This window comes from Nelusetta ayraudi, unplaced genomic scaffold, assembly GCF_046127955.1.
Source record: "Nelusetta ayraudi isolate G7.1 ecotype Tasmania unplaced genomic scaffold, CSIRO-AGI_Nayr_v1 ptg000033l, whole genome shotgun sequence".
Classification (NCBI taxonomy): Eukaryota; Metazoa; Chordata; class Actinopteri; order Tetraodontiformes; family Monacanthidae; genus Nelusetta; species Nelusetta ayraudi.
Genome location: NW_027466083.1, coordinates 2,284,346 through 2,302,342, shown reverse-complemented (window position 1 = coordinate 2,302,342; position 17,997 = coordinate 2,284,346). Strand labels below are relative to the sequence as shown.

At 42.0% G+C, this 17,997-nt stretch overlaps 1 protein-coding gene across 1 annotated transcript in view; it reads right to left on the bottom strand.

Moving 5' to 3' along the window:
• Window positions 1-17,997, bottom strand: part of pappa2 (pappalysin 2) — a 63,362-nt gene that overhangs the window by 21,698 nt on the left and 23,667 nt on the right. Inside the window, exons 10-17 of the mRNA XM_076031542.1 lie at window positions 14,880-15,062; window positions 13,797-14,103; window positions 11,712-11,840; window positions 11,346-11,431; window positions 6,312-6,508; window positions 4,944-5,057; window positions 2,675-2,810; window positions 2,300-2,474 (exon numbers count right to left, since the gene is read on the bottom strand). Of these exons, the coding sequence (XP_075887657.1) occupies window positions 2,300-2,474; window positions 2,675-2,810; window positions 4,944-5,057; window positions 6,312-6,508; window positions 11,346-11,431; window positions 11,712-11,840; window positions 13,797-14,103; window positions 14,880-15,062 (1,327 nt within the window). The remainder of the gene's footprint in view (window positions 1-2,299; window positions 2,475-2,674; window positions 2,811-4,943; window positions 5,058-6,311; window positions 6,509-11,345; window positions 11,432-11,711; window positions 11,841-13,796; window positions 14,104-14,879; window positions 15,063-17,997) is intronic.

The following is a 17,997-nucleotide window of genomic DNA, read 5'->3' as shown; positions in this document are numbered from 1 at the left end:
CCTGATTTCTGTGTTCTCTGCATATTTATCACACACAAAGGTTTCAGTTCATCAAAACAATTTTAATATCACACAGAGACAACCCAAGGAAATATAAAATACAGTTTTTAAATGATAATTTAATTTACCAAGGGGGGAAAAAAAATTACAAACCTATCTGGCTCTATGTGAAAAAGTAATTGCCCCCCCTTCTTGTTAAATCACATAATAAATGTGACTAACTACAGTTTTGGGAAAGCTGAGTTCAATTTCACAGGTCACACCCAAACCTGATTACCACCACATTTGTTGAATCAAGAAATCACTTAAATGGAATCTGTCAGACAAAGTGAAGCAGGCTACAAGATCTCAAGAAACAAACGCATCATGCCAAGATCCAAAGAAATTCAAGAATTTTTTTTTTTTTTAAAGTGATTGAAAGCTATCAGTCTGGAAAAGGTTACAAAGCCATTTCCAAGGCTCTGGGGCTCCAGCGAACCAGTGTCAGAGCCATTATCCACAAATGGAGAAAACTGGGAACAGTGGCAAACATTCCCAGGAGTGGTCGACCAACTAAAATTACTCCAAGAGTGCAATAACGACCCATCCAGGAGGTCACAAAAGAACCTAGAGCAACATCCAAAGAACTGCCGGCCTCGCTGGCCTCAGTTCAGGTCAGTGTTCACAACTCTACCATAAGAAAGACACTGGCCAAAAAAGGCATCCATGGGAGAGTTCCCAGGCGAAAACCACTGCTGTCAAAAAAGACCAAAGGGTCGTCTCGCATTTGCCAAAAAACATCTTGATGATCCTCAAGACTTTTGGAAAAACATTCTTTGGACTGATGAGTCAAAAATTTAACTTTTTGGAAGGTGTGCGGCCCGTTACATCTGGCGTAAAAATGGCACAGCATTTGATAAAAAAAGAACATTATGCCAACAGCGAAGCATGGTGGTGGCAGTGTGATGGTCTGGGGCTGCTTTGCTGCCTCAGGACCAGGACAACTCGCTGTGATTGATGGAACAATGAATTCTGCTGTCTACCAGAAAATCCTGAAGGAGAACGTCCGGCCATCAGTTTGTGCCCTCAAACTCAAGCGCGCTTGGATCATGTAGCAGGACAACGATCTGAAACACACCAGCAAGTCCACCTCTGAATGGCACAAAAAAAACAAAATGAAGGTTTTGGAGTGGCCAAGTCAAAGTCTGGAATCCAATTGAGATGCTGTGGTGTGACCTTAAACGGGCAGTTGATGCTAGAAAACACTCCAATATAGTGAAGTTGAAGCAATTCTGCAAAGAAGAGTGGGCCAAAATTCCTCCACAGCGATGTGAAAGACTCATCACCAATTATCGCAAACGCTTGATTTCAATTATTGCTGCCAACGATGGCACAACCCGTTATTAGGTTCAGGGGGCAATTACTTTTTCACATAGGGGCAGATAGGTTTGAATTTTTTTTGTGCCTGAAAAAATGAAATCTGCATTTAGAAACTGCATTTTGTATTTCCTTGGGTTGTCTCTGTGTGATATTAGGAAGGGGGCAAATACTTTTTCACGGCACTGTACTTCTACCCGTTCTACTGTAGAGAGAAGGATCCCTCTTCTACAGTAACTCTGATGTTTCTTCAGTTTCCCTTTTTAGGGCTGCGTTTTGTTTTTGTTTTTTTAGTTGTTTAGTTTCCTCTCTCCTGGTTCCAGGCTTTAAGGACAGAGGGTGTTGCATCTGGAGAGATTGTAAGGGCCCTTTGAGGGAAATTGAATGGCGACACAGTGGTTAGCATTGTTGCCTCACAACAAGAATGTCGCAGGTTCAATCCCAGGCCTGTGGACATTGTACGTCCCCTCTGTGTGTCCGTTGGTGTTCTACAGGTACTCCCAGTTTCTCCCGCAGTCCAACGACATGCACATGACGCAAACTGGGAACTCTAAATTTGCTGTAGGTGAGAGCGCGAGTGGAAATGGTTGTCCCTCTGTGTGTGACCCTGCGGTAAGAGTGTGACTTGCTTTAGCCAAGCAAAGACCGCTGGGATAAACCCCTCTACCGCCTCCCTCACTGGACTGCAGGAGAAGCAGGTCTAGAAAATGGGTCAATGGACGAATAACTCACCATTCTCAACGTGTAGTTGAGTGAAATAATGGAAGCAAGTGTGAACATACAAAAGTAATCTTATTGGAAACCAGAAACAAAATCAAAACAAAAAAAGTCCCCTGTGTGTGCAGATAGGCTGCATGTTCGTGTCAGTGGGAGTGCGTATGTGTGTGTGTGTGTGTGTGTGTTAAGTAGGTAGTTGTGGGAAAGCCCACCCTCTGATGCGCACCCGGTCAGGGCGAAGGTGCTGAAGTGGCAGGACGTCCTGAGGGCCACGCCTCCCACTGCCACAGAGGGGGTGGAGAAGAGCAGTACGACAGACGCCGTGATGAAGAACGGCTGTGAGAGGTCATGGGTCACGTTGGCCATTAACGGGTTCCGGTTGCACGACAGGTTGTGTGTGCCTGCGCATACAAAGGGCTCATTAGAATAGTCATGTGGCATCTCCGAAAAACCACCTCATGAGAGCGTCAAAACCTTTTAGCCATATTTGAGAGGTTTTTCCAAGTTTAGGTGTTTCCATCACCAGTATCTATTGCCATATTTAGGTTTTGCACAACGAGAGGCAATGGAAATGCACTAGCATGCGCGGGCGAAGACGCACCCAGAGAATGGTTCTTGCCGGTGGTATCAGACAGGAGGATGGTGACAGTCCTGCGACACTGATCCCCAGACCACGACCCATCGGAAGCCAAGTACACCATCACAGTGGCAGCTACCCCAGGATGAGCAAATCCCACCTAGAGAACAAGACATACAAGACGCATTAAAAGATGGAAGTGGAAAATAACAAAGGGAGACACGGTGGTGCAGTGATTAGCCATGTTGCTGCTCCTCCGGCTTCCTCACACAGTCCAAAAACATCACGCATGTGAGGCAAACAGAGGCCAATGAGAGTACAAATGGTTGTTTGTCTCTCGATGTGGCCCTGCAATAAACTGGCAACATGTCCAGGGTGTAACCCCACCTTTGCCAGAAGCCAGCTGGGATACACTTTTTTTTTTCCCCGAGTTGGCAATTAATTGTTTAGAAAATTATCTGAAAGTGCCATTAAAGTGTTTTGTTTTTGCATAAGTTGACCTTTTCGATGTTGGTGGGATTTTTTTTTCTTTTCTGCAGGAAAGGGAACCTTCTTGAAATATGCCTTTGTTTTTTGTTTAACTAGTGGTCTGAAGGGGTGAATATTATGCCACTCGTTAGTGATTTGCGTGGGATGCTGACATTTTGAGAGCGTGACAGAGACTGAAAAAAATCCTGGCACAGGTCTGCCAGCGTGGCGACTTGGTGAATGCAAGCGCAGTGTTATGACTGATACGTAAGTGCTCCATGTTAACCCTGGTTTCTTGCCCTCGCGATGGAACTTTGAAAAGCCACCTGTCAAGCCTGCAGACTGTGCGTGTTTCACATTCAAAAGAGAGGTTTTGATATCACTTCAAAGGTTGTTTTTTTTTCTGAGGCCATTTAGAAACGGGAAATAAAAGCCTCCAAATAAAGAAGTGGAGATGTGAAATGAGACGGAGCGAGCTGGCAGACATAGATATGAGATAGATAGGATTGTTGATGAGTGCTTTTCAGAGAGAGTGACATTTAAGGTGAAGTCAGCCTTTCAGAGCCAGAAAGACACTCCAGGCATAAAAAGAGGTGTTTTGGGGAAAGCTGGCAGACATGGGTCTTATCATGAAGGCTTTTCAGACAGTCAAAGAGTCTTTGGGGGATCAGGTGGGCCTTCCAGAAAGGTTGCAGAAAAGTGTCTGATAAGCAGGGCATCTATAAAAGAAGTCAGGCTTGGGAAATGAGTCATTTGACAAAGACGTGAAAATGACGGGGAGAGCGTCTCACAAAGGAAATGGGCCCTTGAATGTCAAGATTTTTGGAGCTATCAGTCATATCAACAGCTTGCCCTGCGTTTGTAGTCTGGACCTACGTCGCTGATTGTGGAAACTGTGGCTGTGGAAAGATGAAATAATACTAAGCCCCTAACTATGTGAGCCAGACACAGGTCTGGAATGGAGCGCCGGGTCAAAATGCAGTTCTGCACACAGAGCGGGACATCCATGTGAAGCACGGTTGGCCCGCGCTGCGAAGATAAGCAGACCAATTAGACACGTGAGCTGCAGCGGCTACCATTGCAATTCTCTGTCGACGCTGGCTTTTCCACTGCCATTACTTCCAAATGTTCTTCATTCTTAACTACAAATAAAACAATTACTAAATGCTATGTAATGTCTGACAATCACGTTTAAATGATCGAAAACAAGAGGTAATAATTAGCCTCCGTGTTGCTCGGCCTGAGCCAGCGTCATGATAAATTCTAAACAAATTAGGTGTTCATGGTGACAAGGAAATCTATTTCAAATGATCAAATAACCTTTATTAGTTTAGCTGCTTATGCTTTATAAGGTACTAAATTAAGAAAAATGACTTCATTACATAATGTGTGGTCTTCCACCACTGGTAACCTGGTGATGGCCGTCATTAAATTTTAGTGAAAATATAAATCTGAAAAAAATAAGAGTGGCGTTAGTCAACATTTGGTAATCATCTACAGATCATTAGTGCCATATAGTTTACAGTTGATCTGGAAAATGAGTAATGACGGTAACCAATGCATTGTATGAATCATGTAATTAGGAAGTCTGGAATGAGTGTGCGTGCATGAGGCTTTGAGCCAGCAGTGTGTGTGTGAGGCCCATTTCAAACCTGTTTTAAAACCTGGAAAGTGCAGGAAGTGTTGGACTGAAATGTTGACGGCAGAATAGCCACCCAGGGTTAGTGGGGAGAAGGGAGAGGAGATGTGAAAGGCACACACATACACATACACATACACATACACATACACACACACACACACACACACACACACACACACATACCTTCAGCCAGTATGAATGCTCGAGCTCATTATTTGAGTCTGACTGAGCTGTGCATGGGAACCAGGCATCAGAGGGCAATTTCTCAGTCATCTCCAGGTGCTGGTAATGGCAGAGCTGCACAAGACAAAAACAAGAGTAAGATCCCCTTTCTCATATTCATATTGCGCAATGTTATATTTTATATTTCAACCAGCACTCCTTCACTGTCAAAGTGGAACTCAACTCAACTCAACTTTATTTATAAAGCACTTTAAATACAACCACAGCTGACACAAAATGCCGTGCATAATAACATAAATACATAAAACAAACAGTAAAGCAATAAAACAAATGCGGCCTCATTCTGTTATTAATGCACATATGGGCAGTATGGCAAGCTTTTACTGATATAAAAATCATAAATCAAGCCATGTTTCACACACTGGACCTTCAAAGGTACCGCACTGCCGCTGCCTCCCTAGCATAGAGCACATCCAAAACAAGCATATAGCGTTGTTGCACAGTTGTGCTTTGGATAACTTTCGTTGTGGCTGGGTTTTCTTTGTCTTCACTGTAAAACACATCCAAAAATAACATATAGCTTTGTCATCATACTGTTTTGTTTATACTTATTATGGGTACAGCAGTATTTCTGTGTACTATTGCTTATACACCATGCTTACTATGGGCATTGCACTTGAATTATAAATATACGCAACAGCATGTTGAAAAAGTAAAAAAATAAAAATAAATAAATAAACAGCTTTGGAACAGGAAGTAGTTTTGTCATAGGCAAAAAATGTTTACTTAAAGAGACAGTCAGGGCTGTGGGTCCTATAGGAAGCAGTTTACTTATTTATTTAATTCGTTTTTTTCCCCCTTTTATACCATACAAATATTTTATTTACATTTTTTATTGCCATTTAATTAAAATAATTTTCCATCCAGCACTATACAGTTGTGTAATTATGCAAATTACTTCAATGTGGGACTAATAGGCCTTCTATTTTTTTCTATTCCTAGTCCTAAATTAGATGCTGTCTCCTGAAACATGCATCCATGCGCGCGCGCACACACACACACACACACACACACACACACACACACACACACAGTTTAACACATGTTCGAACTTCTAAGGTTTTTGGATATCCCTTTATACCAGATTCGGATAGTCGAGATTTACCGAGAGGAGCCCAAATAAATTGGACCATGCTGTGGCCAAATTTTTAAGCTCACTGGCCAAAACAACAATAGTAGTGAGCTGGGCGTATTATTCATCCCTGTTGAAACAAGCCATTTGTTTAGACATGCAGCCAGCTGCTAACGTCGGGTTTATTGTCATCTGGAACTCTTTTTATGCGCTGTGAGGTTCATGCTACTCTGTACCTTGGTGAGCAAAGGCTCTCCAGTGGCAGCGTGTGCGGGGCAGCGGTTGGGATCCTGGTGAGATGCAGTTGCTGTAGCTGCCCACTGATCCGTGTAGCCCAGAGGCGTAAAGTAACCACAGTCCTGAACGCTGGAATCGCGCTCAAACTCTTCACACACTCCATCACCATCAAAGACGTAGCACAGACTGGGCTCACCTTAGAGAGACGGCGAGGAGAAAATCAGAGAGGCAGATTTATGAACGTCAACTGGCCGAAAGTCCTCCCATCCCTCATCGTCAGTCTTCCATCCAAGCCTATTTGTCTGTGAATCAAAACTGAAGCAATTCTCACTGTCCATCTTTTCTATTCACCAAGTTTAACTTTGCAGGGTTAGGTCACGCTAACCTTCCTTGGATAGAAGATGTGACTGTCAGGCAGAGAGTCCAATCCTCAGTAAACCTCCATAGGCCACTGCTGACGCAGAGTCAACAGCAGTATACTGTTATGTTCTGACACAATACACGGTTTTCATGGAAAGTTTGCCTTTGTCTGAAAGGTTCAACATTTTGGCAAATCTGTCTGTTGCCATCATCCCTATAGTCATATGAATACGTGCACTCCCATTAATTGTCACTGCCTGTTGTTCCAGGGAGCAGAGACGCTAGCTGTTCAGCGAACAGAAAGAAGGTACCTTGTACAGATCCCCTTCCGTCAAAACTCATCCAACACACAACCAAACAACTCCCAAACCTGCACATTCACTATGCAACGAATAAATAATAGAACATTACGAGTTGTTTTCAAGTCCAATACATTGCCAGTAATTCCTAAAGCATTCTAAAAGACATATAGCTGCATGCTGACCTAAGCTTTAATTGTGCTCAGAAGTCGCGTGCTGTATATATGGATATTGGCAAGGTATGCAGTAAAACATCGCTTAAGCACACATTAAAGTGTGCAGGTTGACACTGTAAGAAATAACTATTTGTATTCTATCTGATTAATACTAATTCTTATGCATCAAAATGTTTGACTGTTTGAAAAAAATGTTAGTCTTCAGCTTCAATCTGTCTAATTTCCAACAAAACCTTACGCTACATTTTTCTTAGCTTCATTGTCAATATTTGAATTTCAACTGGATGCAAATACATTCATAATGACTGGGAGTGGGCTTATCCGAGCATCCCAGCAGGCTTATCAAGAGTTGGAGGCATATGTCAAGCCATGGAAATGCAGTCAGTATTTCTGAAATGGGTGGGTGGAAAACATCAGACACTTCAGAAGTTTGACCTCATTAACATCTGGACAGCTGTGGAGTTTAGACAGACAGGGCTGCGTCAGACAGTCCACGCTACATAATTGGCTTCAATTTGCAGACGGAAATATGTTTTTGATGAAAGGAAAATTAGACCTAGACAATATGGAACATAGCCATCAAGTTCATTTTGGCGTGAATACGCCGTGTGAACTAACCCTAACGCCGGCTCTGACAACACCTGTGAAAATGTAATTCCAAGACTTTATTGATCGAGCTCCACGAATAAAACAATCGCCTGAGTATTTTTGACTAAGTTATTGGAACCATCTGTGCTACATTTATCGGCTGCATGCTGTAATCATGTTCTGCAGTTTAACTTTATTCAATAAGGCGGGAAAAAAATTTAATCACAATTGATTAAGTGGAAAGCAGCGCCTCTGAACAAAAGCATGTATCTGGTTTCTCAGGGATGGTGAGACCACAAAGAGTAGACGGCGAGGTTGCTGCTGCAAACAAGCAGTAAACGGTACTCACGCAGGGAGAGCGAAAGGAATTGGCACCTTGAGAGTTAACTGGGTGAAGGAAATGTGGTGAGAAAACCCCAACAAATACTCTGTGTATGACTAAGAAGTACAACTGAATAATTAGTTTAAGTGTTGCAATTTGTAAAAACCTGTTTTTGCCAAACTGTTTTCCTTCCTCGTCATGATGTATTTTATTGTAAAACGAGACATCTAATAGCTTTAGTCACGGCATGACTATAGCCCTGATGCTAGAGCAGAAGCGATGGCTCTATGCTTGCTGCTTGCTCGCCCCCCTGACAAATAAACTGACTGGACGTTGGACATTTTTTTTTTTTTTATCCCTGTAGCAAACACATAACGCAACACTTATACCACACAATAATAAGTGCAATCCAACTGTAAGGGGGGGGTCTTAAAGGAAGAAGCATAATCTTAACGTAAGTACATATGATTGACATAATGAACTTTATAAACTCGTAGATATTTACAAGTCTTTGGGATTGTAATATTCTGTTCAACGATTCATTATTATATTCTATTTATATTTTCTTTAATGTTTTAGAATTATATCTCTGTTTCTCAAAGATAAGACTGACTTGAAAAGAAGGTCAGTGAAAAGGTCCTGGCCTCAACTCCCTGTCTTTGTGTCTGTATGGGAAGAACATCTGTGTAGGTTTCCCTCAGGTGCTCCGGTTTCCCTCAAAATCAAAAACATGCATCCCAAAGGTCACGCTGGCTGAATGAAGCTGGCCAAACATTCTGTCACACAGAGGGAGAGTCGTGGCGCAGTTGAGAAACACCACGCACCACAACAGTGGGGTTGATTCCCTCTGCCATTGTGGCATGTGAGTCACATCCATAGCGATGTGTGAAATGTGTGAAAGCTCTGCAATGTCGTATGTCACAATATTCCACAGGATTTACTGTGTGTGAGTGGTTAATGGCTTATTAGGAAGGAGCCCGAGCGTGCACACAGGCTATGCTTTCAATGCATTCAGCTCAGCTTCGCTTGACCACATTGTGCTTTTTGAATTTGTTTACCTAATACTCAAATTAAAGAAAACACATGCTGTCCTCCGTCTACAGCTTTCAACTGAGGTTTTTTTTCCTGTGGGGCAACCCTCCCCTTCCAGCAATGTGTTGGGAGGCTTTTGTTGTGGCCTGTCTGCATGCCTCAGTCTGGTCTGGAGAGCAGACACAAAGTGTTGTTGTCTTGTGGCGTAATCCCAAATGATGGAGGTGCTCTTTGTGGCTTCCTTGTTTGCCTTTCGCACATGTTTTTACTGCGCGTTTCTGGTAATTTTTACTGTTTGTCTAAACAACTGGCACCGAGCTAACTGAACAGCAGTTCTCGCAATGCATTATTTTTTTCGGATAAAGTCGGTGTAGAACAACTAAACACTGAACTTGTGAAGCTGAAACAGGTGACTCTTTTGCCACCAACTGAATCACGAAACACCCACTGAGTTGTTGTCTGGCAGGCATATGACTCATCCGCTACAAGGAACTCTTTGTTATTGTTTGTCATTATGTTTTAATTTTTCGGTTGTTTTATTCGAAGAGTAAACTTGATTTTTGGCACAACATCACTAAATGTTACCCTTGGGCCTCAACTCGTCCAACATTTCCTCTTATCTTTTTGATTGGGTAAGAAAAAATTTAGGATGAGAAAAGTTGCAACCACCCGCAAAGCATTTGATTTGATTATGGGGGTAAAATTACAAAATGTCCTTCTATCATTTCGCTATGGAGTCAATGCACAAAGTGATGAGGAACCAAGGGTTGTAGAGCTGCTCTCCTGATAGGAAAGAAAAGCTTGCTGCTTGCGAGTGTTACACACAATGACAACTTGAGCTGTTTAAAATTTTGAAGTTTGTGTATATTGCTAAATATTTTGAGACTAAATAAACAATAACATTATTTCTGTTTCTCTGCCAGCACAACATCAAGACTTAGATATGCAAAATAAAACAAACTACGACTTAACAAATCCAAAACATTGTTATTAAGCCCTTGCCCATCTGTTTTTGCTCAAGCTAGTCAGATAATTACTGGTGGAATCCGCTCAAGTCAGAAGTTCTTGTGCAAAGCTTTGGTAGGTCTGGATTTGGCAGTCTGTTTGTCGGACTCTAAACTTGTTCAAGTGAACTAGTATTGGTCAAGTATGACCAAATGACCAAATAGAATCTGTTTGCTTTCAGCCTCACCATGTAAAGCAGAGTTTGGTTCTTGATGTCAAAACTGAGGCAGCTATTATTCTACTTATGCAAGCATAGTTCATAACCGTTTTTTAAAAATAAAAACTATTTTTTATGATCTATTAAAAATAATACAAACGCAATCGGCAACACAGACCAACATCTAAGCCAGAGGTGCTAAAACAGTGTTGCCCAACCAGTCCATTGGGATCAAATGGAAAACAGAATGGAAAAATGACCAGTGAGCAGCAGCCCCAAATGTCTAGGTCAGTGTTAGGATTAGTCAGCAGACCTTTGCCCTTACCCTAAACCACTTGATACATTTCAGTGTGGTTATGGTCAGTTAAATTCCACAGAAACAGCTCTCCTCAGGGTCTCCAACGACATTATGGTGGCATCTGGCACTGGCAAATGCACTTTCCTGTCTCTGTTAGGTCTCAGTGCAGCCTTTGACACAGTTTATCCTTACTTCCTTGTAGACACGCTAAGAGATTGGATGGGCATCTCCGGGACCCAAAGTAGAAAGCTCCTTAGAGTCCCTTTGCACTCATGTGTGCCCTGGTTTGAGAAGCTTAGGGGTCATGTTTGACCAGACCATGCTTCTTTGTTATCACATCAAAACTATGACCTGTTCCTGCTAGTTCCATCTCAAAAATATTGCCAAAATCTGATCCATATTGTCTCATTCTGAGCTTTAATCGTCCGCGGTTTTGTGTCGTAATTCAGTCTTCACCTGTCACAGAAAACATCTTTAGACCGCCTAGAATGCTGCTGCTAAACTCTTGTCCAGAACTCCCAGATTCAGTCATATCACCCACTTCAAATCAATTTCAAACTTCTAACCTGTACTGGTCAGGCACCATGAAGGCACCAGATGTTGGTTCTTTTCACCGCCTACACTACATAAGGCTGTTGTGTCAATGAGGGCCTAAGTTTGTGTTGAATATGTGTCCAGCTCTTAGTTAAATCTATGCCATGAAGGATCGAAGGTAAAATGGAGTCCAACCCAGCTACTGACAAACTGATCACATGATTTGACTGACCATGTATTGGAGTGAATAGGCACAACTTACCTTTACAGTTAAAGCCCATCTCCTTGTGGCATTTCTTAGAACAGCCATCACCATCAATTAAATTACTGTCGTCACAGTCTTCGGACCTATGAGATGATATCCATAATTACTTCATCGCAAATTATCTTTTATAGAATATGTTAGACCAAATAGTTGCTTTTCATATTTGGACATGGAGTGTTGGCACTTTATATGTTGAGCTGCAATTTAAATCCCACCTAACAACATCCCCTTAAAGATAAAAGAACAATAGAAAAAAGGGCATTCCTATCTCTGTAGGTTTCTAAATGAAGAGTAAAACATGTGAATGTGGGTTTTGGATTAGTTTCTCCTTATCCAAGATGAAGCAGGAAAACCGTCACAGACCCTTGAATGCGACCATCTCCACAGTACGGCTGCCCATGGGTGTAAAGGAGAGGTGGAGAGGGATCACTCAAGAGGCCGTCAGCCTCAACCTGGATGGTGTACTGATACTTCACTCCCTGTTTCACGGAGCTAGAGAGAGAAGAGGAGTAGATATCTTTATTTAGTCATTCATTTATCTTTGTGGAGACACATACAGAAAACACATATAGGAATATATAGATAGAATGACGATTGATTCAGTGCCTGTAGGGGAAAAGAGGCTGATTGTGTTTGTTGGTGCCAGGACATTGAATATTGACAGGTGCAGCAGTTGAAATGGAAGCTCAACCATTATGGGCTGATTGCACGTTAAAATAAAACTCAAATGCATGTAATTCCATTGGAAACATTCAATATGTCCATCACCTTTCCGGGAGTTTTGGAAACAAACAAGTTTAAGTGCCATGTAAGCATCTCAGAGATGTTTTTATCTCAAAATATGTGTATTGAGATCGTCTGTGTCTGAAAGGCTGGAATTTTGTTGATTTGTGTCCCGGTTTGGACAGTTTTCCTTTGCAAGAGTGTTTGTCCTGTTGCACACTCTCTCCAGTTGGGGAGCAGGACAAGTTTTAGTTCAGGTTGAGGTGAGGGGAAACATAAGGGCAAAGAAAAATAGCATTGATGTTTAGAACAAACACAAATAATTGATATCCAATGCAGTCTGATAACATGCAATCTGATCAGGCATGACAAATGGAAGTGTACACACCCTTAGTAAGGGTCAATGTGCTTATTAATTTTTATTTTGTTTGTTCTGGAGCAGTACATTTTTCTCGTTTATTCAGTTGAATGGAAATTCTGTATTTATTTATTTTTGATAGTCACATCAAGGTGAATCTGAATATGTGATCTTCTCCATGACTCAGCGGCCAAAGGACCTCATTCAGGCAGTCACCAGTGTTTACAGCCTCTGCTGCTCCCGTTTGGTTCATATTGTAAAAAAAAACAAAAACGTCACCCATTGTGCCTGCTTTCCTCACTAGACTTCATTTTAGGTTCCAGTTGTTCTTTCACAGTTCTCCTCTCTAAACGTTCATCGGTATCTTTTTCAAATCACTCCAGTCCTCTTCCTCCTCTTCCTCCTTTCATTTTTTTGTCTGCGTCATTATCCCACTCTAGCTCCCACCTTGCTGCTTTTCCAAACTCATTGCTCTCAAACACTCCTGTCTCCTCCCATCAACCCCTTTCTGCCCTCCTCAGTCCCACATAACTCAATCCCCACTGGTTCTTACATCTTTTTGCACTTAGACACAGCTTGTGTAACGTAGGAGACGTGTTCCCTGAAAAATAAACTGTTTTTGAAGCTGTGTCCAACTAACATTCTCCAAAACAGCAACTTTTGAGTTACTGGCAGGACAAAAACTTTTGAAATGATCTCCAATCAGTCTGTAATCGTGTGACACAGCTGAATTATCCTTGCAGGTAGTTAATCAGCTTTTCATAGGACTTTGATACAAGGGCATGACAAGAGGGAGATTAAGAATGGTTTGTATCTTTTTTTTTGTGTTGTTGAGATAACATACTGGCTCATGTTTGCACATTTGGATTCCGGTAATCATTTGGACACCTCACAGTTCTAGACAGGATACTATGAAAACGGATTCAGCTGAGCTCCAACACTTCAGCAGGCCCATGATTGAGTAAATGTCTGTTGAAACAGATTTGGATCAGTTGCGGCTGCTCAGCGTCCACATGTTGGAATCATTTTTGTTGTAAGTTTTTCAAAAAGAAACAGACCCACACGGTTGTTGGAAGACAGATAACTGTGCACTAGCAGTTTTCAAGTGTTTTTTTTTTTACTCTAGTGAAACTAGTAATCCATAGTGGCCTTAAAATTTTATGAGGGCTTCTCATAACATCTCCTGTTTGTAACATCACCATTGTTAGAGAGTATCAAAGTTGCCCTCTTAGAGAAATGGTCGTGATCGCTCGTTTCAAGGGGAAGAAGTGGATGAGTAACAACCAACATTTTCAGATGAAATGGTTGAACTTGCCATGATTGAAAAATGCATTACTTTTTAAACATACGTTTAGCACCTACTGTACCTGTCGGTGAACATCTGCTGGGACTGTGGTGGCGGCGGAGGTTTGCCGCTGAATGGTGGCTGCCTCTGAATCCTGTAGAGCACAGGCTGGCAGCTGGTGCACAGAGCGCTGCCGGGGCCAGAGGACAACATGGCGGCATCGATTTCCATTTTCTCATCAAAAGTGCAGATTTTTATGGCAGCGACGGCGGCACCCTGGGTGTCCAGGCGCAGCGTGAGCGGCATGTCACAGAAGACGTGCTGGGCTCCCAGGAGAATGCTTTTGCCCGTGTCTGTTATCAGCTCTATGTTGGAGATGGCGGGGTTGTCTGCGACAACGGCATACGACACAGACAGAAAAAAAGGCAGAAAAAAGTAAAGTACTGATTCATCGTATTCATGCATTCAGGCAAGGAATGTTGTCGGTGTCACTGTGGTGCTACATAGAACTACGTCTATCTAGAATTGGTATCAGGGCAATGCACAAATGCTTTGACTCCTTTTGTTTCCAGTTAAAAGTTCAAAATCTCGACTTGGATGAGTTTCTCACTTTTCTTCCTAAGCTGGCACTAAATTTTGTGGCTATGGCTGGATTGCTGGAGTGCAGAGGGATCCCCCCCACCACCACCACCCCCCTTTGTTTATAAAGGAACGTCTTTAACTTTTGTTTGGAAAACTGGTTCCATTCATTTATTTAACTGTTTTCAAAATAGGGCTTTGGACGCAGAGAATTTGCGTCACTTGCTGCCTATGTGTTGCTTTCATAAGCCTCACCGCACATTGTTTATGCCTCCAGTCTCCCAGCAGTCCACCACAAACAACAACTTTTCCTTTTTATTTTCCCAGTGTATCCCGATTGCATGCTGTTTTCTTGCCGACCCACTGACTAATTTATTACATCTCAAGCTGCATTCAAACATGATGGACAATGTGTTTCCTCTCAGGTTCCAACCAGCCACTGGAGGCCTTGGGGCTTACACCCCACCTTCAGAGTTTCTGTTTTCCATCTGCTTTATTCCTATACATCTGTTGGTGTTTGAGGTAAAACAGTCCAACCTGTCTACACCCTGAACTGAGTTCAAATAGTCGCGTGAGTTACACTTACTTGAAGACATGTAGGTGACCCAAAGGGTGAGTGAGTGAGGAACGAGTGGATGGAGGAAGTGTAGTGTCAGGGTGCAGCCCTCAGTGTTTGGACACGGTGAGGTTAAGTTAGTGTCGTACAGGCTGAGCTCAGGACTCCAGGCCTGCAGGCTGGGATCACACGGCTGCTCCACATCGGGTGGACCTGCAGTTCAATAATATCAAAGAAACATATGCTTGAATTTGTCGTAAAATGACCTCATCCCTTTCAAGGCCCAAGAAGCTAGAAAGTTCATTTTTAAGAGAAATGAACAGAACAACAATGAATTAGTGAATGTTCAGTTCAGCATGTTCAGCAAAATGTGGCCATGGTTGTGCCCTATATCTTCAAAACCCACCAAAAGCAACTGATTTTACAGTATTTTTTGTAGCTAACATTTGTTTAAAATGTCTTTGCGTGTACTCGTATCGACCTTCAAGTCCATTTCATGCTGGACAAGCAGCAGTGGAGCTGCGTGCTGACCTTGTATGGCAGATGGAGTTATCCCCGCTAGAAACTTTACGCCCATTATTTACAAGGGAATAATGTTCCAGTTGAAAAATTGAGTGAGTCATGAGTCATCCGACCCTGAACACCACCATTATTTAGATATGGCCCATATTCAAACAACCAACAACTGCAATGCTCACGTCACAACAGAGCAACAATGCACAAAGTCAGTCAGCAAGATAACTGCGTGCACAATCCCATACTTAACAAGCCATGTTCTTTACAGCAAGTCACTTTTCATTAGAGAAACTCCATGACACCCGACAAAATGAGCTGCTAATTGTTACAGAGTCGGTGAACACCACAATGGAATCGCACTCGGGTAGTGTTATTATCAGCTGGGTCCCTGGTGAAAAGGGAAATAAAACCCAGATTCATGAGGTGTTACTTATTTTGCATCCACCGTGACCAGCCAAGTGTGGAAGTGCAATAGAGTGAGGGTGTGAGGGTCTGTCGGAAGGAAACAGGATGCCGTAAGTGGTGTGGAGAGCGGCACTAATAGCCACCATATAAATGCATTACAACAGAAAACTTTAAATTCCGTTCAAAAGCAGCTTGTTGGCTACCAGCGCTCAAGGCAACAGGGAAGACTTATTGGTACAATAGAGCCAAAGTGAAAACTTTTTAAAACTTTATATGAACACCATGTGGGCATTGTATTAATATGTTACATCAAAATGAAACAGGTAAATTAGCGTGAAGCCCATTTCCACATATGCAGATACTGTACATCCATCCATCCATTTTCAATACCCGCTTCTTCCTGCACTCAGGGTTTGGAAAATATACATTCAAGGAAGAAGCAGGTATTGAAAAAGGATGGATGGATGGTTTTTAAAAGTACTTTTGTCCACCGACAGCCACATATGCATGACGTAAGGTGACGTCAGAGAAGATAAACAGAGAACCACTAGCAGCAAACAACACTTTCTGTTTCAGCTGTTCAACTGTTTCAGAAGCCAGATGAAAAGGCTGAAGACGGTGAGCTATACTAGGAGAAATGGCTCGCTCAACGGCAAAAATGTCACACTGGTGGGCTGACAGTAGAGTTAAATCACTTATGAGTATGTACACTTGAAAATAAATGAAAACGACAGTTTGATGGCCGATGGCTCTCCTTGATGAAGTGGGAGCAGTTGTCCACATGTCAAGGATGCTTTACAAGTTAAAACTAACTTCTTTCTAAAACCACAGGTCAATTTCTCTAGGACAATCCAGGATTGTTTGTTGTTGTTGTTGTTGTTGTTGTTGTTGTTGTTGTCTTTGGTGCAGGTAACAACAATAAATACATAGTTATACAAAATAAATTTGCTGCTCCATAATCATATTTAGACAACGTTGCAACACTTAGACAAATAAAACAATTTGATAGGCAAATTTGATATGTTGAAAATCATCAAATTTGTTGCTAACATTTTTGCTGAATGTCAAGTGTGGACACTTTCCTGATATATTTATTCCATTAGACTACATAGTTAATTTGCTAATCAATGATAAATAAACATTTAGTTTGGTTAGTTTCCTGTAATACATCTGCCCAGCCGAAAATGAACAACCAATGTTGAACAACAGATGCAGTACAGTTAGTTATTTTTCATTCAACATTTGATTTTTCTCCCAGGAAAATGCAGTAAAGTTGACGGCGTGATTCAACTGGCTTAAATGTTGTCACTTTAAATTGTGAGCCCCTTCAACATTTAGGGCAGCATGCAAATGTAATCATTCTCAACTTTAAACCGTTTGGTGATGACTTTCCATTTGTGGAAATTCAGTTTCTCACTTCTGTTCCAATGTTGTGTACAGGGGTTTTTGCATTGTGCAACATTGTGGGTCCCTGGTGATGTTGCTTCTCAAATCCAAGGAGGATGGCTCCATGACAAGTAAGCAGGCTGTTAAAAAAATTGTTGAAAAGATTTCAAATTTCCCAACTTTCAGACACAAACTTGATATAGGGACTTTTGCAGTAATGCACATGTCAGAGTCTCTGCCTGAGAATCAAAAGCTCTTAATACTGTGAAACAAGGGACAGAATACTTATGTTATTACTGTCATCTCGTATACTTTTCCTTTGTCACTTTGTCTTCTTCCTCGTGCTGCTGAAGTCTATACTGTTCTTCTCCTATAGCTGACAAAGAGCGACCCCCAAAATTGTCCCGAGAAGTGGGAAAGTGTAAAGGGAGCCCCGGGCAGCCAGCAGACTGGCTGTCTCCTCAGCTGTGTACATACCACCAGTGTAAGACTGTAATAGACTCTTTATCATCATTATGATCCCGCAGTGAAAGAGAGAAAGCCGTAATCCCTCGTCTTCCTCCTCGGCCATGTTTTCAAAGCATAAATTCCAGCAGAGGATTTCCACATATTTGGGTAGAGTTTCCACAGAAGAGAAGGAAGTGATTCAGTGAGTACCATGTTTTGTTTCCTCTGTTGATCTCTGTTTCTCATTCTCATGTGCTCCCCCAGGTTTATCTTTTTATCTTTACTCCTCAGACATGTATTGCATATAGTACAGAACGCATACACAGTGCTTTACTTTTTCTACATTTTGTTATATTACAGCCTTATTCCAAAATGGATAAAGTTTATTTTTTCC